At 40.1% G+C, this 23,989-nt stretch overlaps 3 protein-coding genes across 9 annotated transcripts; all 3 read right to left on the reverse strand.

Moving 5' to 3' along the window:
- Positions 1 to 12,152: 12,152 nt before the first annotated feature.
- On the reverse strand, positions 12,153 to 12,491 carry LOC145822533 (uncharacterized). The gene has a single exon (XM_082919769.1). The coding sequence runs from the start codon at positions 12,489 to 12,491 to the stop codon at positions 12,153 to 12,155; it is 339 nt and encodes a 112-aa protein (XP_082775895.1).
- Positions 12,492 to 12,512: 21 nt separating this feature from the next.
- On the reverse strand, positions 12,513 to 13,646 carry LOC114268107 (H/ACA ribonucleoprotein complex subunit 4-like). The gene has a single exon (XM_028209221.2). The coding sequence runs from the start codon at positions 13,644 to 13,646 to the stop codon at positions 12,513 to 12,515; it is 1,134 nt and encodes a 377-aa protein (XP_028065022.2).
- Positions 13,647 to 14,062: 416 nt separating this feature from the next.
- Positions 14,063 to 18,547, reverse strand: LOC114268089 (uncharacterized). 7 transcript variants are annotated; one of them, XM_082919768.1, is made up of 4 exons: positions 15,891 to 18,328; positions 14,630 to 15,788; positions 14,495 to 14,535; positions 14,063 to 14,381 (listed from the first exon to the last, which is right to left on the reverse strand). In XM_082919768.1, the coding sequence occupies exon 1, from the start codon at positions 17,424 to 17,426 to the stop codon at positions 16,767 to 16,769; it is 660 nt and encodes a 219-aa protein (XP_082775894.1). In that variant the 5' UTR covers positions 17,427 to 18,328; the 3' UTR covers positions 14,063 to 14,381; positions 14,495 to 14,535; positions 14,630 to 15,788; positions 15,891 to 16,766. The 7 variants fall into 7 exon arrangements, 5 of the variants coding, with proteins under 5 accessions (XP_082775894.1, XP_028064993.2, XP_082775891.1 ...); XM_028209192.2 differs by lacking the exon at positions 14,495 to 14,535; XM_082919765.1 differs by having other exon boundaries at positions 14,630 to 18,328.
- Positions 18,548 to 23,989: the final 5,442 nt, after the last annotated feature.

The following is a 23,989-nucleotide window of genomic DNA, read 5'->3' on the forward strand; positions in this document are numbered from 1 at the left end:
CCAGACCATATTTTTCCCTCTCAATTGCCCCTTAATTCCGTCCGCGCCAGCGTGACCGGGATTACCTGTTCTGACCGGGATAAACTCTTCCTTGGTCGATAATTTGCAAGAGGCAAACTGGACTAATTTCCGCGCTCGATTCCTTGTCTTGCTCGGTCGACACTTCGTCTGACCTTCCTGTCTCTTCAACTCTGACACTGCCATTAATGGGGTCACGTGTCAATCTCCCATTGGTCCTCGAGCAACCAACCCAGCCGTCCCTTGAAATTCAAATTTGGGCAGTTTTTCTTCCTCAATAAACATGCCCCCTCCCTCTTTGATTCATTCTCATTGACATTCCTCCGTTTCAAGCGTCTCTGAGCTCTTGCCCTTTCTCTCTCACCATCCCTGAACTCGCATTCGAAAAAGGAGCCTCTGCCTTTCACTCGTAAGTCCCCTAGCCCTTGTTATTACTGTTTTCATTTCATATTTTTTTCTTTATAGCGCCAAATCCGTAGGTTTTAGGGCCTCCCCCACCCAAAATCTTCAATGCCCCTTAGTTTCTTCGTTATTCTTCAATTTCCCTGATGAACAATGAAGATCTGGGGCGAACCGGGCTCCAGATCTTCATCTAATCCAAAAAATCACTCAGACCGAGCAAATCTTTAGTTTGTCCCAACCTTAGGAGAAACCGGGGTAGCAAAAAGGACTTGGCCGCTCGACTGGGCTAATCTCTAGTTCGCTTGAGCGACTGAGCTCCTTGGCTAACCTTTACGACTGAGGTGGTTTGGCACAATCCATGACCAAGCTCAAGTCTAGCTTGTTTTACGCTACCGCGCTCCCACTTATAATTACCCTCCGTTTTCCTACAGAGTCCAAGGGGACCAAAGACCAATTCTGAGGCTCTCAAGGACCGAGCAGCCATTAATTCCCAGCCTGTGCCAAACCACCTTAGCCGAGCTAGATTAGTCGGTCACACATGGGGAAATTCCGCTTCCTTGTGGACACACCTGCTGCCTTGGCCGCCTTCAGGGAAGAATACGGTATCCCGGCAGATGTCCATTTAGAGCTCACCGAGATAGAAACAACCCCTTGGGGTAGGCTTGACCAATGCCCCTTCACCGTGCTGTCAGTAATTGAAGGAGGCCTCTGCTTCCCGGTCAACCCTTTGATGACTGAATTTCTGCGCCGCACCGGGCTAGCACCCACCCAAGTGTCGACCAATACTTACCGAATAATCAATGGTGTGCACGAGCTAAACAACCGGCTAGGAACAAACTTAGGTTTAGCCGAGATACTACGACAATATACCCTTGGGCACACCGGCGACGGCCTGGCCTATTATTTAAAAATAAGACCGGACAAAGAGAAAATAGTGACCGGCACCCCGGACAAGGACTTACATGATGACAACTTCTTCTGGGTGTCTGGCAATTATGAAACAGCCGACATACCGAGCTGGTTCATCAGCAAGAACTTTGGTTCCACATGTAAGCCGCGCTAATTTACTCTGTTAATTTCCTGCCTTCAACATTCTGTACTTAACCATTTTTCCTGTTTCTTTTGCAGCAATTCAAGCCTTGCAATCCAACTACCAATATCCCAACGTAGAAGCCATACGGAGTTCTTTTGCAGTAATTCAAGCCTTGCAATCCAATTACCAATATCCCAACGTAGAAGCCATCCGGACCGTGCTCCGTTACAGCCACTGGGATTGTAACGAGTTGCTCGGCTACACTCTAACCTACAGATACTTAGCTCCACGCCGGAGCAAAGTTACAGACTTTCTCTGTGCTCCAACACCTCGTCCGGATCCAACTCTACCGGACGTGCCGCTAATTCGGCTGACCGAAGAATAAGAGATGGCAAAACGAAGCCGCATCAAGAACCTCCTCACAGCAACCTCAGCCGAGATACCGAGCATCACCACTCACTCTCAAGCTGCCAGACAATCAAGCGGCCTCGTGGTCGCCTTGGCATCTCCAGGTGCCGGGCAACCCAGACAAGAAGCTCGCCAGGCTGGCAAAAGGCCTCGCGCAGACCCATCCGCCGAGCTGGTTGCCAAGCAACCCACCGTCACTGTCGACCCAACACCACCGTGGCGACCGCAGCTAAAGCACCGGGGAAAGGACATACCGGCTACCGCTTCCATCAAGGGCAACAAAGAGCACCTGCTCGCCTTTGACCTTTCCAAAGCCCTTCTCCTACCGAGCGACGTGGTCGGCAACGACCATGTTCCTGACACCCGGTTGGTGAAATCGTCTGTTAAGTCCATGGCCAGGGTAAGTCTCAATCTTTCACTGAAATTTTTACGAAGTGTTTGCACGGTTTCTTCTCTGATCAGACTTTCTATTTGCAGGCCATCCAGAAGCAACACTTGGTCATGGAGCGAATCCATCGACTGTGGCAGAAGGCGAATGACACTGCCGGCCAAGTCCAAAGTCTTCAAACCGAGCTCGGCCGAGCAAAGTCCTCACTTCAAATTGCCAATGCTGACAACAACAGGTTGCTCGGCCAGCTTGACGAAGCCGAAAAGAAGAGGGATGAGCTCTAAGCCGAGCTGGATGCACTCAAGAAGTCAAGGGAGAAGGAGTGCGAAGATGCCAACAACGTCGGCTTCAAAGAAGCCGAGGACAGCTACAAAAAGCAAGTCTTTGCCACCCAAGACATCTACTTTAAAGCTGGTTGGAAGTCTACCTGTGCTCAGCTCGGTCAAGGTCCTGAGACCGACGTATTTACCTCTCTGCCAGCTGTCTTCCTGCCGGTGTACCTCGTGCCCTATGCCAACGACGTCTTCAGCGCGTTGCAAGCTGAGGGCGAGAAAGAGCTTGCCAAAGAAACCGAGGCCAATGCCGAGGAAGGAAGCAGCCAAGAGCAGCCTGGAGAAACTGAGACCGGTGTCCAAGAGCAAACAACGGTCAACCTGGAGGCAGCTGATGACGAATTCACTAATCTTTCCCCCCTTGTGTAGTTTTCTGTTTTCTTTCATTTTGCTCAAAATGTAACCGGGCTAATTACCCCATCTTTTGTACTCATTTTGCACATCAATGAAAAACTCAGTTTTCTTAAGTGTTTGTACGGTCCTAGAGCTGAGTAACTTCAACTGGACAAAATATCTCGGCAAGACAAATTTCATTAATTAACTCATATAACCGGAATAAATCATCTCGGTAGTACACCCAGTGTTGAGCAACACATCAAGTCTTTCAACCGGAATAATCATCTCGGTTGAGACGAACTAGTTTAAACAAAACATCGACTCTTTTAACTGGAATAAACATCTCGGTTGAGAGTTCCTAAGTTGAACAAAACATCAACTCTTTCAACCGAAGTAAACATCTCGGTTGAGAGTTCCTAAGTTGAACAAAATATCAACTCTTTCAACCGGAGTAAACATCTCGGTTGAGAGTACCTAAGTTGAACAAAACATCAACTCTTCCAACCGGAATAAACATCTCGGTTGAGAGTACCTAAGTTGAAAAAAACACCAACTCTTTCAACCGAAATAAACATCTCGGTTGAGAGTACCTAAGTTGAACAAAACATCAACTCCTGCAACCGGAGTAAATCATCTTGGTTGAGAATACGCAAAACTCAAAGTAACAAAAAATGCCAAGGCAAAGATGAGTCACTTCTATATATTGACAAAAATGAACATTACATGAAGTGTAAGGCAAAAAATTTCTTTGCACAAAAAAAGAGAGCAAAAGCTAGAAATAATACAACTTGAGGTTGGCTGTATTCCATGGCCGGGGTATTCCTCTACCATCCAAGTCTTCCAAGTGATATGCCCTCTTGCCCGCCAGACCGGTTATCTTGTAGGGTCCTTTCCAGTTTGCCCCTAGCTTGCCTTCGCCTGGCACCAGGGTATTGCCCATGACCTTCCGCAAGACCCAATCACCCACTTTGAACGGTCTGGGGTGCACGGATTTGTTGTATTTCCTTGAAAGCTCTTGTTGGTAGGCGGCCACATGGATAAGAGCCTTTTCCCGGTGTTCTTCCACTAGGTCCAATTCCAACGCCATGGCTTCAGCGTTTAGCTCGGGCTCAAAACTTTCACTTCTGAGGGTGGGCATACCAACTTCCAAAGGGATGACCACCTCCATGCCATATGCCAAAGCAAAAGGAGTTTCCCCGGTAGATCGCCACGGGGTTGTTCGGTATGCCCAAAGGACACTGGGAAGTTACTCAGCCCACTTTCCTTTGGCTTTCTCAAGCCTCTTCTTCAGTCCATCAAGAATGGTCTTGTTCGAAGCCTCGGCTTGACCGTTGGACTGCGGGTAAGCCGGAGTAGAGTTGTAGAATTCGATCTTCAAATCTTCACAGAACCCCCTAAACAGGCGGCCGTCAAATTGTGTGCCGTTATCAGAGATCAGAATTTTGGGGACGCCAAACCGCGTGACCACATTCTGCCAGACAAACCGTTTCACGTCTTTCTCCTTGATTGTTGCCAAAGGCTCCGCTTCAACCCATTTGATGAAGTAGTCTGTGGCCGCAATGAAGAACCTCTGGTTGCCTGGTGCGGTTGGTAGCGGCCCCACTATATCTAGCCCCCACATCGCAAAGGGCTAAGGGCTGGTGAGAGAAAGAAGTTCCCTGGCCGGTTGGTGGATCTGGTGGGCAAACTTCTAGCATTTCTCGCACTTGCGAACATATTTATGGGCATCGGCTTGCATACACGACCACCAATAGCCTTGCGAAATAGCTCGATAGGCCAAGGACCTGCCCTCTATATGACTGCCACAGATGCCTTCGTGAATTTCGTAAATGAAGGCTTCCATGCTGCTCGGGTGCACACACTTCATGTAGGGACTGGCGAAAGACTTCTTGTATAAAGCGCCTGATGGAAAGAGCCAAAACCGCTCGGACTTCACCCGCACTTTATGCACTTCCTTCTTGTCGGCTGGAAGGGTCCGTTCTCTGAGAAAAAGGATTATGGGGTCCATCCAAAAAGGACCTAGCTCGGCGCAGAGTACTTCTGTCTGCCCGATTTCCTCAATGCTGGGCCTCAGAAGGAATTCAATCAAAAAAGGGTTGGGAGATGTGTTGTCAACCATAGAAGCAAGGCCGGCCAACTCATCTGCTCGGCCGTTTTCTTCTCGGCCAATCTGTTGGACCCTGATCGCCTGAAATCGCTTGATGTGGTCTCTGACCAGAGCTTGGTACTTCATCATTCTGTCATCCTTCGCCTCGTAAACCCCAGAAACTTGGTTAACCACAAGCTGGGAATCACTGTAAACCATTAGTTCGGATGCTTGCATCTGAAGCGCGCTCTTGAGACCGGCCAAAAGCGCCTCGTACTCGGCCTCATTATTAGATGCTGAGAAGCCAAGAGTGATAGAATGTTCTATAGTCAATCCGTCTGGCGAAATCAGAACTATACCCAGCCCAGCACCGTGACGGTTCGAGGTGCCATCAACAAAAAGTTACCACATTTCGCCGACAAAGAGCTTCCAACACTCTGAGGGGTCCTGAGAAGCTTGAAGGTTGATGAGATCACGGTTGCTCGGCTGTTCGGCTTCCGATCCCGTGCTGAGCGGTTCCACTTCAGCCCCCCTTGGTGATTCGGCGCCAGACTCAGCAAGTTGATCCATAATGCCTAAGTCCGTAGGCGAATCGCCAGGTTGCGATATTATGCTGGCCGCAGGCTCTATGCTGAGCGGTTCCATTTCTTCCCTCCTCAGTGATGTGGTGTCGGACAAAGCGGGTTGGTCAGTGATAGCCAACTCCGTCATCGCATCACCGGGCTGTAGTATCGTATTGACTGAAGGGGCTTCAGCAGGGCGCGCAAGTTCCGCGGCGCTAATGCCGCCAAGCTGTGGTATTTCAGTCGAGCTTGCATTCACCTCTTCATCTGCCATGGCAATATCGACCGGGCATATCGGATGAGTTCCAGGTGAGAATTCAGCAACGAAGTCGGCCAGAGTCTGGGCTTTTATGGCTGTACGCGGCTGGAACTTCACATCAAACTGTCCCAATTCGACCGCCCACTTAAGAATCCGACCGGAGAAGTCTGCCTGTTCGAACAAAGCTTTGAGAGGGAACTTGGTCAAGATGATGATGGTATGGGCATGAAAATAGTGTGCCAACTTCCTTGAAGCCATCATCAATGCTAACGTAAGTTTTTCCAAACGCAAGTTTTTCCAGCGGCAAGTACCTCGACTCTACCGGTAGCAAGGTTTTGCTGACGTAGAAGATGGGTAGATGTTTGATTCCTTCCGACCGGACAAGCACTGCACTGACTGCATGCTGCAATACGGCCAGTTAAAGGTAAAGTTCTTCTCCGGGCTTCGGTGTACCCAACAACGGCGCGAAAGACAAATACTCCTTGAGCTCGGCCAAAGTCCGGTCACACTCTTCATCCCATGAGAACTTTGATTTCAAGGCTTGAAAAAAAGGACGGCAGCGATCTGATGACCGGTTTATAAATCGGTTAAGCACAGCGGCCATTCCGGCCAAATGTTGCGCATCCTTAGCCGAGCTAGGTTGTTTTAGCTCTTGCACAACTCGAATTTGTGTAGGGTCTACTTCGATACCTCGGTTCGTGACTAGGAAACCCAAAAATTTTCCGAATCCCACGCCGAAAGCACACTTAGACGTATTCAGGCGTAGCTTATGCTTTTTGAGAATGGCGAACATTTCGGCCAAATCGGACAAATGGTCTGCTTGATGCTGGCTCTTAACCACCATATCGTCAATATAAGCCTCCATTGTTCGGCCTAGCAGAGGAGCGAACATCTTGGTCACCATCCTTTGAAAAGTTGCCCCGGCGTTCTTCAAACCAAAAGGCATGACTCGGTAGCAGAATAGTCCCCTTGGTGTAGTGAACGGGGTGATCTCTCGGTCGGGCCCATGCATGGCAATCTGATGGTAGCCACGATAGGCGTCCAAGAAACTGAGCCTGTTATGTCCAGCCGTTAAGTCCACAAGCTGGTCTATTCTAGGCAGAGGGAAGCTGTCTTTCGGACAAGCTCGGTTGACGGTCTTGTAGTCAACGCAAACTCGCCACTTCCCATTCTTTTTGGGCACCACGACTGTGTTTGAAATCCACCGAGGGTAATACACTTCCTGAATTGCTCGCACATCAAGCAAGTTCTTCACTTCCTCCGCAACTACCTCGGCGTAATGCAGCGCTGATCTCCTTGTTCGCTGAATGACCGGCTTGGCGCCGAGAAAGACATTGAAATAATGGCATATAAAACTTGGATCGAGACCGGGCATGTCGTAAGGTGACCATGCAAAAACTTCGATGTTGGCCATCAAAAACTCAACCATGTCGGTCCGTTCGTGGACAGTAAGGCTTGAGCCAAGCAAGAAGAACTTATCCGGATGCTCTATATCAATGCGTACTTCCACCAACTCCTCGACAGCTTTGTCCTCGGCCTTGGTGCCCACGTCGTCAAGGACTCCCCGGTCTTCCGGTCCCTCGATCATTTGAACGAAGCATTTAGCAGCTCGGCTCCCGTTGACCGCCACGAAGCATTACTTCGACATGACTTGATCGCCCCAAACCTCCTCGATTGCCCCCATAACCGAGGAAAATCTCACCACCTAGTGGTAGGCTGACGCTATGGCTTGCACAGCGTGAAGCCATCTCCTTCCAAGGATCAAATTGTAAGTGGATGGCACTTGCAACACCCAGAACTCCACCTGTTTGACCACGGATCCCGCTTTGACCGGCAGGATAATTTTTCCCAAAGGCCACTCCGGTTGTGAGTTGAAACCAACCAATGGCGAAGTTGCCGGGGCCAAATCTGTATCCCGGAGCTTGAGCTGTTTGAAAGTGTCATAGTACATGATCTCGACCGAGCTTCCCTGATCGATCAAGATCCATTTGACATCAAATTCTTTGACGCGGAGTGTCACCACTAGGGCATCGTTGTGCGGCGTCTGAATGCGCTTTAGGTCTCTTGAGGAGAAACTGATCACGTATTTCTCTTCGGTCTTCTCCCTTTTGATCGCAAGCTGAACTGACAAAACTTTCCTCATGTGTTCTGCCTTCTTGATCATTCCTCGGAGCTCGCATACACGCGCCGGTTGCACTATGCCGTGGATGACATTAATAACCCCTTGGGGAGGCGCATCTCGGTCATCCAGTCCCCTCTGGTCAACCGGAGCTTGATTGGCCTTCACGCCGCCATCAATGTAAAGGTCCAAGTGTCCGGCTGCGACTAGCTCTTCCAAGTGTTGCCTCAAAGGCAAACAATCCTCTGTCCGATGGCCTCGCTTCCGGTGATACGTGCAACGGTACCACGGATTGAAGCCCTTCTGTCCATCGCCTAACTTAGCAGGAAACCGGACATACTCCTCGTCACGGATTTCACTAAGTATGCGATAGATTGAAATCTTAAAGACCGTGGTGATGCCTGTCCTTGCTTTCAACCTTCTGTTAGCATTGGCTACGTCATCCTGAGGGTAGTCATCCCGGTCATTCCGACGTCCCCTACCATGGTTTTTGCGATTAGTGCCACGGTCTGATTCCTCAGCGCGGTCGCTGGATCGGCTGGACTCCTGCCCGACTACGTGCACTTTGCCAGCTGACCGCTTGTCTGTTGCTACCGGAGTTGCCTTCACGGTAGATGCCGACGCATCATCCTCCACTCGGATGTGCTCATTGATGCGTTGCATTAGCTAGCCCATGGATGTCGGCTGGTGCATGGTAAACGAGTCCCGTAGTCTATGTCCGACCGAGAGACCACGCTTGTATTGTGTGATTGCAAGGTTGACCGGGCAATCCATGATCTCGTTGAAGGTCTCCCAATATCTGGAGTTGTATGCCTTCAATGTGTCGTTCGGTTCCATCTTGACACTCAGGAGGTGATCAACTTCCTTTGGTGTTTTGGTGTTGGTTTTGAAGCACGTCACAAAGGCTTCAGCTAACTGATGCCACCTTTCAATGCTTCCCTCCGGCAACCTCTCGAATCATTTTAAGCCCAGCTCGCCCAAGCTTGACGGGAAGATTAGGTACATAAGGGCTTCATTTCGCCTGTGTCCGGCCATGACCTGTCGGAAGTGGCTTACATGCATATAAGGATCGGTTTTTCCGTCATAGAGCGTGAACTTTAGCTGGTGGAACCCTGCCGGAAGCGGTGTGGTTTCTATCTCCAGGGAGAAAGGAGTGGCGCTAAGCCTCGCCAAGTCTGTGTCTAAAAGGAGAGGCGCAGCCAGGCGGGGTGGAGGCATTCCGTCCTCTTCACTGGCGTGAACCCCATAGGATAGCCGTTGGAAAGCCGGCACCCTCTGAGCTTCCCGCCGGCGAGCCCGTTCCTTCAAGACTGCCCGCAAATCCTCTGAATGAGCAGAATAAGAATACCTTGACGTCGTCGCCGGACGTGAGGGTCAGTAGGTACTATCTTGCACACTGGACTTCTCTTCGTGCAGGTTGGAATCTCCAACCTTGTAACTTCTGGTGATGGAAATGGACACAGTGTGTCGCTGACTCTGACTACCTGAACGGCGGGGTTGGGTGCGCGCACTGTGGTCTCCCACTCCAGCTACACCCTTCCCTTTAACATGCCGCTTCAGTTCCTCCATCTCCGTCGCCATTCGCCGGATGACGGCGTCCTGGTCCCTTAACTTGTGTTCCAGACGTCTGGCATGTGATTCTCTTCGCCGCTGATGACCATCTGGACTCCGCGAATGACTATAACTTCTTCCGCGCTTATCCCGTGCATCTCTTGAATGTCCTCTTGGAGAAGTCTCCAGGTCCGCCATCGGAGGAACGATGATGGGATGCCCTTCTCTCCGTCTGCCCGACTCCGGGGTAACTCCGTCGACGGCGGACAGCGGAATCTCTTCGTTGTTCGCCATGGACGGTGATCAAACGAGCCTGGAAGACAAGGTTTTGTCTGCAAACTTCCCACAGACGGCGCCAATTGTGCGGGGAGCAAATATTCAGGCAAGTCCGCACTCCTTGCTTCCAAGCTTCGTTTCTATTCGATCACCAGCGTGCACAACAGTAGTGAGCTACCCGGTGGTGTGTGACCAGAAAACCCCTCCGACGATCAAGTTAGCACACACCTGAGGATAGAGAGAGTGAGGAGAGAGTTGAGTGTAAGTATTTCCCTTACCAAATGTTCGTCTGTCCAGCATGGGGGGCGCAGACTTGCTTATATACCTTCTGCGCCCCAAATCTACTCCCAGTGATCTCTCGACACGTGGTTCTGCTACCCTATCTGTTAGTACAAATCTTGCTGAACATCACCTAACCCGACTGCCAGCCCACTCTTCTGGGAGTTCGGCAGCCGGGCTTCAACATCTCGGCTGTCAACGGCCATGCTGCGATTCATGCCTAGGTACGCCCACAACCGAGCTCCTTTCCAGCCATGCTCTACTGCGTTCCGGCGAAGCCAAGCTTGAGATTAGTCATACCGGTCAACCAAAGTCCTTCCTGCCGAACTTCAGGTATGAGCCTTCACGCCGAGCTATGGATGCATGCTTTCCAACCGCGCAACACATAAACCGTAGAACCCTCACTTGACCGGCCTCCGTGCCGACAAGGTGAAGTAGCTCAGTTCCACATGCCCTTGCCATTGCCGAGCAAAAATCACTTATGGGTGGACCTGGGATACCACGGCTCAAATGTGTTCAGATCACAATTTGCCTGGTATTACCATGGCCCAATCCAGACCATATTTTTCCCTCTCATGAACAATTCAGATCATCAAAATATAGTCAAAAAATGTCTCTACGGGACCTCATAGTAAGGCTGCTGTGCCATAAGGCACAGCAGCAACCCTCAGCCCCATAAAACTAGAATCAACACCAAAACAGATCAAAATTTGATTCTCACAAATATGAGAGACCAAATGTGACAATGCTAACTGCCGAGTCCGATAAGGGTTACAACTGACTTGCAAGTCTATTACAGAAAGCAATTGATGAGGAGAAAAGGGATATCGAGATGATCAATTAGCTGATCCATCACAAGTCAAGATCAGTATTTTCAATTCTATTTAAAAAACCAATTCATGAAACTACTTATTAGATACATCACTCAGCACACTGTATAATATTGAAGAGGAAAATGAGGAATTTTAACTGGTTTTGGGATTGAGTACAGCTATTTCTTTGTTTGCTTGCTAAGTTTTTTTCCAGCAGAATTAGTAGAAGAATTTTGTTCAAATTTCCAAATTCAGAAGGCTAATGGTATCAACCCAATAAATGTTTGAGCAATTAGCTGATTTTGAAAACACCAAAAACTAAAGATACCATACACTCAACTAAAATTTTATTCAGATGATTCCTTCCTTTGATGTTTGAAGAGACATTAAGCATTTCAATCAATGCAAAGGTTAAACCATCTATAAATCCACCAAGAACCATAACATTATGAATTATATCAAATATTCATGTTTCACAATACAACAATATATTCACCTACTCAATATCTAGTGAAACATGCAAATTTGAAATTATAAATATTGATCATATTTCAAAAATTATTGCAATTCCTACAACAGATGCAATTCACAAAAGAAAAACACTTAGGCCTCGTTTGGGAACCGGCTATTTTGGTAATTTTTTGACTTTTTGACTAAAATATGAGGCAAAAAAAAAAAACTAGTTATTTGGAATGATTTTTTGATTTTTTACAAAAAGATATGTAAAAAATAGAGAGAGAAAAGAATATTTGACTTTTTGGTATAAGCGGTTGACTTTTTAATTTTTTTTAGTGACTTTTTAACTTTTAAACTAAAAAGTAATATTGCCAAACAAGACCTAAGCAAGCAATAAAAATAAAGATCAAACAAAACATTAGAATTATTAATGCAAACAAAAAAGATAAAGAAAAAAAAAAACATTATGATACATAAACTTGACTAACAATAGTTGTGCTAGAAATGACCAATATCACAAAATTTTGAACAGCCCATCGAAGATAAGATGAGGTATCAGTAAAACATACATGAGTATTTTCTCATTCAAAGTTGCAATTCATTGATCTACTCCTGTTCGGCGACTTTACTCTTCTTTTTCTTCTTCTGCTTCTCACTTTTGTTTGCCTCGTCATCACTCCCACCAGTAGTTGTAGGCAATACAGAGGCACTGCCATTCTGTGCGTCTTTGCTCTTCTTCTTCTTTTTCTTCTTCTCGGATTTCTCCAAATCAGAAGTCACATCCTCATCACCCCCTTCTTTTTTCTTTTTCTTTTTCTTCTCTTTCTTTTCAACTTACACATCTAACTCCTCTGTTTCAGTCCCTACTACTACAGCTTCATCAATTTTTACTTTCTTAGCAACATCTAGCACAGGGTTCCCATCAATCGCCTCCAATTTACGCTTACGACCCTCCTCTCCATCTTTGGGATCCTTATGTTTTTTCTTCTTTTTCTTCTCTCCCTCCACTACCACTGCCTCTGTATTTGCTGGTTCAGTTGCAGCAGCAACACCTGCAACCATAGAATCGCCTCCTACAGGAAGAACCACATTCCTCATCCACTCAGACGGGGTGTTCTCATTTGGTTTACCATGCTTATCCAACTTCTCCGCCGTAATCAGCTTCTTCTTCATTGAAGCCCTTGGACCCAACCCTCATTTCCTTGGATATGTATCTCTATCCATCACTACCCTCTTAATCTTCGCCATAACCCCATGATCACAAGTAGCCATAACAGCCGTAGTCATCTCCGCAATTCCCAACACAATCGCCTCTCCCTTAGTGGTCATCAAAACCACCTCTTCCCCAACCTCAATATCATTCTCAAACCTCAATAACCCGGGAACTATCAACTTAGCACCATAACAAATTGCATTCACTGCTGAATCCTTCACAACCAATCTCTTGTAACTAGTCAACAAAATCTCCAATGGCATAATCACTCTCCTCAAATAACTCTCATCTCTATAATTATCGTATATCCATTGTGCATCCATCACGTCGTGCATCGTCACCATATTATCTTTCTCACCCATAATCCCCGATCGCACTCTCCGAAGCTCTTGCATATGAGATCCAACACCCAAAATCAGACCCAAATGAACACACATTGTCCTCACATACGTACCCGCCTCACAAGAAATCCAAAACACAACCAAATGGCGATCTGGGTCATACTCTAATAACTTACATTCATAGATTGTCCTAATCCTAAGCTGCCTTTTCACCGCAGAAATCAGCGGCGGGCGCTGAAAAACCGCCCCGATTAGGGTTTCCAAAGCCCGACCCACCTTTGCAACATCGGACACACCCGAATGGAGTCGGGCAATACATACATACTCCTTCCCAGCCCCTTGCTGGGACTTCACGAGCCGGGTCGCCCGATCAATACAAACAATGAGGTTTCCGGTGACTTTCGGGTCGAGGGTACCGCTGTGGCCCGTTTTCTCCACCCGGAGGATCCGTTTGATCCAAGCCACGACCTCGTGAGAAGACGAGTTGGCGGGTTTGTCGAGGTTGAGAACACCGTACCTGATATACTCAGCGAGAGGGCGTTTGAGGGGGGAGAAACCGGAGGGAAGAGGAGTGTAGTGTCCAGTTCGTACATTGAGGCGGTCGTAGTTCTTGAGGAGGATCGGCCATTGAGAGGTGTCGATGGAGGGAGTGAAGCTTTGGGGTTTGATCAGGTAATCGGTGTCGGTTTGGACGGTTGGGTCCGGACCCGAATCGTATTTGGATTTGCTCTTCTTTTTCTTCTTCTCGGAATGAGTTACCTCGAGGTCGGACATAGTTGGGTTGAGTTGAGTTGAGTTGAGTTGAGTTGAGTTTTCTGTATTAGGGTCTTGGAGGAATGAAAATGGGGGGTTTGGGGGGGAAGAAGACAGGGGAGGCTCGTTGAGTAGGAGAAGACATAGAAGAAATAGAAATTAGGGTTTAGATGTTGCAATATGCTCTAGCAATTGATTGTTGCCACCTGGTAAGTTTTAGGGGCAAACCCAAAAAAAAAAAAAAAAACACCTCCTTATCGAATTTTTTTATTTATGCATGTCAATCACAGCAAACACATCATCATTTTATTTGCATTTACATTTCATTTTGTATGTAACAAACATCGCTATTAAACAAAGGTAGTAGTTGAAATCTCAATCAAACTCATTGCGATAAAAAATAAAAAATAAAAAATAAAAGAAAAAGAGAAGAGTCATGAGTTCAATATATTCATCTTCTATTTTCACAAAGTGCATTACCCAAAGTGCTAATAACAGTTAATGCCCATATGGCCAAAAAATAAATGAGCATACATAATCATATTCCCCTTCACAAAACATGTAATGGGACATCTTCCCAATTTAGTGAAATATATCATGTTCCCCTTTACAAGAATATATACAAAAATATACTATATTGTCCCCATTTACAAAAATATACCACATTACCTACATAAAAATATGTCATATAATTTGTCTTGAAACATTACATTTCTTGTTCCATCTCGGATGGCATGCTGCATAATTTCCAACCATCTGATACAAATAACAAGAATAAACAAAAATTAGTTATGTAACAAGAATACAATAACAAATAGAGTAACTAGTTTACAATTAATTATTAAATGAGCAATACATGAGCCAAGTACCATGCTCAAGACATACTCCATTTAATGGGCTGCACTGCAGGCTGCAATGTCACATTAAATAAAAATATAATGACACTAAATAAGTAATGTTTCAATGCATTCAATAGTCAAGTTCAGAATGTATGTGATACTTACATGTTGTCCCCCTACCACTATTGAAGTAGAACCTCTACCACTTGCACCTCTTCCAGTTAGAATTCCACGACCTGAACCTCTATTACTACCTGTGCAACTGTCACCTGCATCACTCCCTCTAATAGAAACTCCCCTTCCTAGACTTGAACCTTTTCCACTTTCTTGGCTTATTGTAACCCCACTTGTTTGCCCTGTTGTAGAAACACTTGAACCACTAATTGAGATAGATTTACCCTTTCTCTTCATAGGAGCCCTTTGACAAGTCCTTTTGTTGTGCCCAATTTCTTTGCATATGACACATTTAACAATGCATGACCTTCTAGAATCACCAACTCTAGGGGAAGCTTCACCAACTTCCATTCTCCTACTATTTGGAGGCCTACCAGGCAGTCTCTTAAGAATTGGAGGCTTCAAAGCTTCTTCTGGAACTTCATCAACATACTCTTATCATGTATAGGATGAATAATATCCCCATATGCACTTAAGAACTTATGCCTCTGATAAACTCGATCACAAAATGTTTCAATGTTCATTCTCCTATGAGAAATACGAGTAGCTGTATGCTTGCAAGGGACTCCAGTAATGTCCCAAACTCTACAACAACAGGACCTACTTAGGAGGTTTACAATGTGTACAGTAACACCTTCCATCACTTGATATTCATTTCCACCAGCAATGTGATCTTACACATCCTTGATTTGAAGACAACCTCATCTAACTTCTTTCTAATGGTAGGGGTCACCAAATTTTCCCATGTAGCAGCTTTCTCAAATCTTTTACGCAATTTTCCCATTAATTTGGTCCTAATACTTTCCAATATTGTAATGACAGCTTTCCCTCTTACATTCCTAATCTAATTGTTAAATGATTCAACCATGTTGCTGGTGATATGGTTACTTTTCACTCTAGGATCAAAGGTGTGTCTAGCCCAAACTTCTAGTTTTAAGTCATTTAACCATTTATAGGCTGGTTTTGGCATCTCTTCAATTTGCCTCATAACTATGTTGTAATCTTTCTCAGTATATGCTCTAGCTACAGCCCAAAATGATCCCCTAAGCTTCAAACCAGGAAATTTTGATTTAAAATTGTTAAACAGGTGTCTACAACACCTCTTGTGAGTTGCTTCAGGCGTGACTTCCTTCAAGGCAGGTTCAATGCCCTAATACAAAATAAAAGTAAACAAAAGGTTATATTATAAATGCATAAATTCATTAGACAAATTACAAACTAAATTATTTCATTTCAAAGTGCATAAATTTACCTTTTGGCCATCTGACATTATAGTCCATGGCTTGCTTTGAGGACCATTATCAATAATGGTACGCAGATGGTACAAGAAGAATCTCCAATTTTTCTTGCATTCACACTCTACCACAGCATATGCTAAAAGAAATAGACCATTATCCCTATCCAAGGCCACGACAGCTAGCAAGACTCCACCATAAGAACCTTTCAAATGACACCCATCCACACATATAAAAGGTCTACAACCATCTTTGAACCCTTTTTGCATTGCTGTAAGTGAGATAAATATCCTCTTGAACATAACTACATCTAATTTAGGACCAACACTGTCCTTTTCAATTTTCACCAAACTTCGTGGGTTAGTCTTCATTATTTCATTTGCATACTTCGACAACTTACTATATGATGCAGCATGATTACCCTCAATTGCTTCCAATGCTTTCCTCTTCCCCCTTTAAAGTTGCATTCTTGAGGCCTCCACACCATAATTTTCAATCAATTCATTTTGCATAGCTTCAAGAGTCATCCCTGGATTACCCTTAAGGATTCTTATGAATTTTTCTGCTATCCATGTTGATGTTGCTTCAGGATTCCTCTCTACTCTCACACAAGTATGGTCAGGCCCTAATGACTTAATTTTGAAAGTTAATCCATTAGGAATAAGTGAGGCATGGATTCTTCAATTACATCCCCTAGAACCACAATGAGCTGTTACTTTAACTCTCTCATTCTTCAATCTCACCAATGTGAACTCCCTCTCAATGGCATATTCCCTCAAAACAGTCCTAAAGTGGGAGACATCTTCAAACACCATTCATTTCTTCAATGTAATTGTTTCCCCTTCTTTAATCTCAAACATATTTCCCTCCATAAACCTATCAGCATTTATAGCTTATACATCCTGGTCATTACTAGAATAGTTCTCTTCATCATCATTTGATTCATAATCTGACAATCCACCAAGATCAGAACGGTTCACATCATCCTCATGTATTTCTTCTTCAACTTCTTCACCATTCCATTCATCATCTTCTTCATTTGAATCAGAAACCATATAAGTTTCATCTTCTTCACCATCTTCACAATCAATATTGTTATCATCACCCAGTTCATTCCAATCCACATCACTATAATCATCCAAATCCCTGAACATATCATCAACCATACTAGGCCTAGATCGAAAACCCATAGCTGACCTACTATTGCTCCCATGCTGCAAATGCATATTAGTCTCATGGGTCTCCTCGAAGCCTATAGGGGCTAAACTGTGTGCAACATCAAAATAAATAGGAATTTCTTTAATTCCTACATATAATCCAAGCATTCTAAGGAGATCCTGGTCACATTTGAGTTCAATCCTAATTTCTGACCTTGGTACCACACCATATAAATCCAATGCAATCGCATGACTTGCAGGGACATTACTTAATGCAATTTCACAACTATCAACAATTAAATCCATATGGTTGTACTTGTCTGGGTCTACATTTAGAATGTGATTAACAGATCCTTTATAATGAACCACTATATCATGTCTCATTTCAGTAGCCATTTCCTAATATAACAAGTAAATAATAGACAAATCATGTATACAAAAATGAGAACTCAGTTTATCCCCAATATCCATTAAAAAAAAAAAGTTTATCCCCCAATATTGTACAAAATCAGTTTCCTCAACATTAATATGTTTGGTTTGATTTTCATAATCTATTTATGAATTTTTTGAAAAAAACCAAAAACTAATTTATTGAAATAAAATAACAAATAAAAAATACTCATCAATTTCATATAGTTCTACATTTTTGAAAGAAAAAAGATCTCAAAATTTAAATATATATATCTTTTTCGTATTTATTTTTGTCAAATTAATTTTTATTTAAAAAAAATTATAAAACTGATTTTGGAACAAAACCAAACAGACTATGAAATCAAGTATTTTTGTCACAACATAAATGAAATTACAAACTTCATACATAAAGCACAATTAAACACAAGTAAAAAAATTGGTGATTTAACCCCCGCCCCCCCAAAAAAAAAGAAAAAAAGAAGAAGAACAATCGTTATAAAATATGTTCAGAACTCAAATGATCATCCTACAAAGAACACATAAACACCACTACATGTAAATAATAAAGGTTTGTGCAAACCCTAGTCAACAAATTTTGGGGGAAATGAAGTTTCCAGGCAAAAAAAAAAAAAAAAACACTAAAAGGTAAATTATAAATAGGCCCATTAGCTTGTCTTCAACTTCTTAGTTCAAATCACAAAAACACCATATATAAATACAAAAACTCAACATGTTTTGAACATGGGTAACAATGTTCAAACCTTAATAAAAAATTTATGGAGAAAAACGAAATCATACAAACTAATTTCAATTTGTACAAAAAGCCAGAGTACAAAATCCATTTTTTACTTCCACCAAACTTCAAACTCATTTACAAAAAATAAGAAATTACTTACACCAATCGTTCATGGAAAAATCCTTTCACAGAGAATACCTTGATCTTTGTCTTCAATGAGTCTCTGACTCTTTCCTCTACACTCTTCTCTCTTTATCTTCTCTCTACACTCTTCTCTCTTTTCTCTGGAGGCTTCTGAGTCTTTCCCTCCAAATGAGGCTTGTGGTAGGTAAAAAAAGATGTGCTAAGATAACAAATAAAATATCCCTATTATTTTAATGTTCAATATGTATAAAAGTTAAGGGTAAACATGTCATTTTACCCTAAAAGTTAACACTGTTAAAAAAATTACACTGCCAAGGAGAGTTAGTGTAATTTTTCAAATGTAAGAGGAGAACTGTAATAAATTTAAACCTCAGAGGGTGTCAGTATAATTTACCCTTTTCAAAATTATGTCAAATTTTTTTTATTTTTTAGTCTGTCTTATCGAGACCAATGTAGAAAATATATATTTTTTTAAAATTTTTTAAAAAAATGAAAAAGTCAAAATAAGTCAAGAAAGATTGATTATTTTTGTTTGGCGTCCCATATGTTAGTATATTTTTTATTTTTTTTTATCTTTTTGGATCACATCACCTCTATATTTTTTTACATATTTTTTTTTTATAAAAAGTCAAAAAGTGTATTTATTTAGATCATTTCAAACAATTTCTTATTCCTATTAAAAAAAAGCCCTTATTTTTGTCTTTTCTAAATATTTTTTGGATTTTTTAAAAAAAATTATAATTTTCCATTTCGTCTCATCAAGCTGAATTTAGAAATTTAAATTTTTTAAAAAAATTAAAAACAAAAAATCACTAAAAATGAAAATATACAAAAATAAATAAATAAATAAATAAATAAGTCGAAAAATAAACAAACTCCAAAATAATACTTAATAGTTTTTATTTTTAGTGTGAATGGGACCAATTAGAGATGTAATAATTGCAGAGACCCACATTTTACACCTATAAAATGTGATACGTCTCATCTAATTAAGTATATAATTAATTAAAAATTGACACTTATCAATTCATATCATTGTGAGTTGCATTGTAGGAGATTTTTTAAGTTCTTAGTTATTTTCCTTAGCGATCTTGCTGTTGAGCCTTCGTTTGGCATGTCAGAATTTTTAGCTTTTTAGTTATTTTAGTCACAAAAACACAAAATAGATTTTTTAGTCCAATAAAATAAAATATCACATTTAATTCATAATTTTATTTTTTCTCTTACAAAAGTAAAAAAAGTCAAAAAATCTATCCCAAATAAGATTTTGTAGTTTAAACTAAAATAATCAAAAATCCAAAAAATCAATTCACATCCCAAATCCCAAATGAATCCTAAGTTGTGCTAGAGAAGCGCCGAACTGATTTTGGAAATAAATGGGCTGTGGGCCTGAGGTCCTTGGGCCTATTTGTTTGCTTATAACATGCCCCAGGCTCTCTGGCTCCATGTAGTTGTTGGGCCGCCTCCATCAGCCGAGTACCAAGTCTTGGTATTCGAGATCTACTTGTGTTTCATTTATTAAAATTTCGTTTGAGATTAATTTATTTTAAAATATTTTAGATTTGAATAAATTTTAACAACTTAATAAGGTTGTTTTTTGATTATGTAATTATAGAAAATCAAGTAATTCAAACTTGTCTAGTGATTGGTTCAATTAAAATTCGTGTAGATTGGCTTAAAAAGTTAACAAGCCAAACTTAAAACTCATTAAATTTTTAAATCATGCTTAAATGGCCTTCATTTAGTAATGTGGTTAAGACTAATTTAGCTCATTAAAAAACAAAATATTTAGGTCACATCACTTTTTTTATATTTTTTTTTGTATATTTTTTCAAAAAAATAAATAAATAAATAAAACAAAAAAAAAATTTCCTACTCTCTAAAATAGGCCGAAGGAATGTTCTTAACTTCTATACGTCTCTTATTATGTAATGGGTTTGTGTCATGGATGCACGATCATGATAAGAAATTCTCTGTTTTAAAACTTCTATTCTTATGTTTCTAATACATATTTAGCTATATACGGGATAAAATAATATATTATTTATTAAAAATATAATAATTATATTCAATTTTTTTATATTTTGTCTCTCATAAATAAAATTTTATATATGAGTTTAAGGGTTTTATTTCAAATATTCCTTTACTATAACATATAATATAGATATATTAAAATTGTTGTATTGATAATTAATAATTAAAATTATGTTTTGTTACAAAAAAAAAAAATTGACATAGTTTTAATATTTCACAATTTTAGAATAAAAATATATGAATTTAAAAAAAATTATATTGGTTTTTGAAAGGGAAATAATTAAAGAAATTTTAAAAACTTAATGAGTAAGAAATAATTATCGTAACATGTAAAACCGCTAAAATCACAGTTAAACCAGTAAATCATTCAAACCAAAAATGGTTTAGCTTGGCATGGTTTGGCAAGTGGGTTTTGATAGGTTTGGGGTTATTTTAGCCATAAAAACAAAATACGTTATTTTAGTCACAACAAACAAAACATCACATCTAACCCATAATCATTACACTCTTCTCTCATAAAAAAAGCTAAAAAAGTCAAAAAGTTCTTCCCAAACCAAGCTTTTTAGCCCAGGTTAAAATAGTAAAAAAAAAGCCAAAAAGCCAACCCACTTCCCAAACGACTAATCAGTTAAGTCAAATGACCAATCAGTTTATAAAAAAATTAATTATTTAAAATTTAAAATTTTCTTTTATTAAAATTTAAACCGTCACTAAATATGGAAGCAACCAATTAATTTAAATTTAAAATTGACATAATATAAATTTAAAATTATAATAATCTATTCCATAATTTATAAGTTTTAAATAAAAATTTAAAATTATCATAATTATCTCATAATTTTTTTATTAGGGAGCAGTAAGAGTAACATTGAGATTATCAATATATCTATATATTTTACCAAAAAAAAAAAAATACTTTTAAGAAGAGACATTATGAGAGTTTTAAAATCTCATACAAAATTATTTTTAAAATCAAAACCTCAATATGAGATTGTAAAATAAAAGTTAAATGGAAGCTAGCCAAAGGGGATTTTCTTAATTGTTTAAAATTAAGAAAATCAAAAAAATTAGTATGAGATATTGATCATAAGGCTTCTCACTAAAAATCTCGTTTTGCTTATATAAATGAGAGTATAAGATATACTTTATGTAAGTAAAACAATTTACTTTTTTTTTTCTTTCTTTTCTCAATATGATATTGTAAAATAAAAATAAAATGGAAGTTTGTAACGCCCCAAAAATTTATAACATCATACAAGTACCCTAACCAACGTTTATTATAAGAAAAGATGTAATTCATCAACATTTACATCCTTCATCATTAAGGTTTGTACAAAATAGTTCAACATGCGAATTATACATTCAATTTTATCAAACTAGTGGTAAACCCGTGCTATGCACGAGACTGATTTATAGTATATAAATTTTTTAATAATGCATCAAGTTCTAAATTCTGTCATAAAATTATAATCATAATGAATAAAGATCATCTTCTCAAATTTCATAAGTAAAGACAATAATTTAAAAAGTAGATATGCACAAAATATTATTATAATTCAATTGATCTATTTTTCTTGAAATAATAAACTTGATTTCTAACTAATGAAATAATACTAACAATAAATAAGATGTTTCTCAATAACCCTAATGTCTAAAACATATATATGCTAAAAAGAATTACTAATAAACTGAATGCCATAAATCTATCTATCTATATTTGTTATGGGTTTATATATATTTTTAATTTATATATATGGTTATAAATATTTGTGCGTTTGTAATTTTTTTATCACTTTATGCCAAATATATTTTTTATTTTTAAAAATTTTAAAATTGAAAATTTCTATTTAATGCTTGAAGCTCTTGTAAAAAAATAAAAATTCAAATAAAAAATCAAAATTTTAAATTAGATTTGTTTAGATAGACTTTAAAAAAAATAAAATTTAAAATTAGATATTGAGAGATAAAATAAAGATTTTAACTGAACATATAAGATCAAATTTGTTAATTACGAAAGATTTTAACAGAAGCGAGATAGATCAAATTTGTTAACTTTATCTATTTGTATATCAATTTTTTTTTCCGTCTATTTAAAAAAAATAGAAATTAGGAAAATTAGTAAAGGGGACTTGAGAGAATACTAGCATGAAAGAAAGTGATTAAGAGTTAGTATTAAGGGTTTGGAGGCCTTTCATGTTTTATATTACATTCTTATAATATATAAGAAGATAAAAGAAAAGGAAGGGATTGAACATCTTATAAATATTTTATTTTTATTTTTTCATATGTACCAAAATCACACATTAATATAAGTAATTTTGTCTTTCTTATTTGGTCCTTAGTTTTTATTATTATTATTATTATTATTATTATTTATTATCTAAGATTAATGTTTTAACTATTTGTCACACATGACCTCAAGCTAAAACTTTAACAAGAAAGAAAAAACAATGGTGTGCTCATATCTATTGGACTAAGAAAAAATTGTGCCAAAAAAAATTGAAATACAATTAACAACAGTGCACACTTAAATAGAAAAACTCTTCATCTCATATACACCATTTTTATGATTCAAGATTCTAGTTATACACACACACACACACACACACACACACAAAATGGAAAGAAAGAAAAGGGCAACAAAACAAAAGTGTCATCTTTACATAGTAGTCTTTGATAAATTTCTTATTAACATATTGTTTTAAGACTCGTTGGCCATATATGCTTCCAAACTAAAATTTCTTCCTCATGGTAAAACTTTCTAATTCCTCTATAAAAGCCATCTATTTGATCGTTCCAGTAATTCTCGATTATCCTTCTCATTTATTGTTGTTTGTTCTCCTTGTGACTTAGGAGTATTGTTTGAACTTCAGCACTATTGTAACTTGTAAAATACTAAATTTTCTCAAATATAAGAAAAAGAAAAACATATACAAAAAAAGAAAAAAAAAATTTGACAGATTGCTTTATTGATATGGAATACAAACACACAAAATTTCTATGTAAAGCAATTGTTTTGTCTATATAATAAGTGAAACATATAACTCAAAAACTTGGAAAGGGGCTTAAAAAATAAATAAAAATAAAGCAATGGCAACCTCTGTTGTATCATATATACCAATCTCTAACTTTCTTATGGAATGGCCATCTAGGCTGTACCAATCTAACTGGAGGTGATGGTGACAAATAAGGGCAAGTTTTTTGGGAGAAAGATATAGTCATATTTTTATTTTTTTATAAGAAGTAGTGTGAGATTGAAACAAAAATGTAATTATATATAAGGAGGGAAAAGAGACATGTGAGTAGGGATGGTAATCTGAAACCGGCCCGATGGGGACCCGACCGCCCGATCCTGAATATAACGGTTATTCCTCGAAAAATACCCCCGACGAGCCGGGGATGGTGATAAAAAAAAGAGCAATGGTAGAGGGCCACAAAAAGAGTGGCTCAAATGGCTCAAACTGCTAGCAGTTTGAGCCATTTGAGCCACTCTTTTTGTGGCCCTCAAACATTTTTCTAAAAAAAAATCCCCGATGATATTCGGGCCGGGGACGAGGATACATGTTTCAGTCCCGACCGGCCCCGGCCCCGAGCCCGCCTCGTTTGTCCCCCGAATGATATATATATATTATAT

This window comes from Camellia sinensis, chromosome 3, assembly GCF_055761805.1.
Source record: "Camellia sinensis isolate YWXY chromosome 3, ASM5576180v1, whole genome shotgun sequence".
Classification (NCBI taxonomy): domain Eukaryota; kingdom Viridiplantae; phylum Streptophyta; class Magnoliopsida; order Ericales; family Theaceae; genus Camellia; species Camellia sinensis.

What these genes read in the sequence shown, in the direction of transcription:
- LOC114268107 (XM_028209221.2), bottom strand. Translation starts at nt 13,646, where the DNA reads ATGTCCGACCTCGAGGTAACTCATTCCGAGAAGAAGAAAAAGAAGAGC.
- LOC114268089 (XM_028209192.2), bottom strand. Translation starts at nt 17,426, where the DNA reads ATGGCTACTGAAATGAGACATGATATAGTGGTTCATTATAAAGGATCT.
- LOC145822533 (XM_082919769.1), bottom strand. Translation starts at nt 12,491, where the DNA reads ATGAAGAAGAAGCTGATTACGGCGGAGAAGTTGGATAAGCATGGTAAA.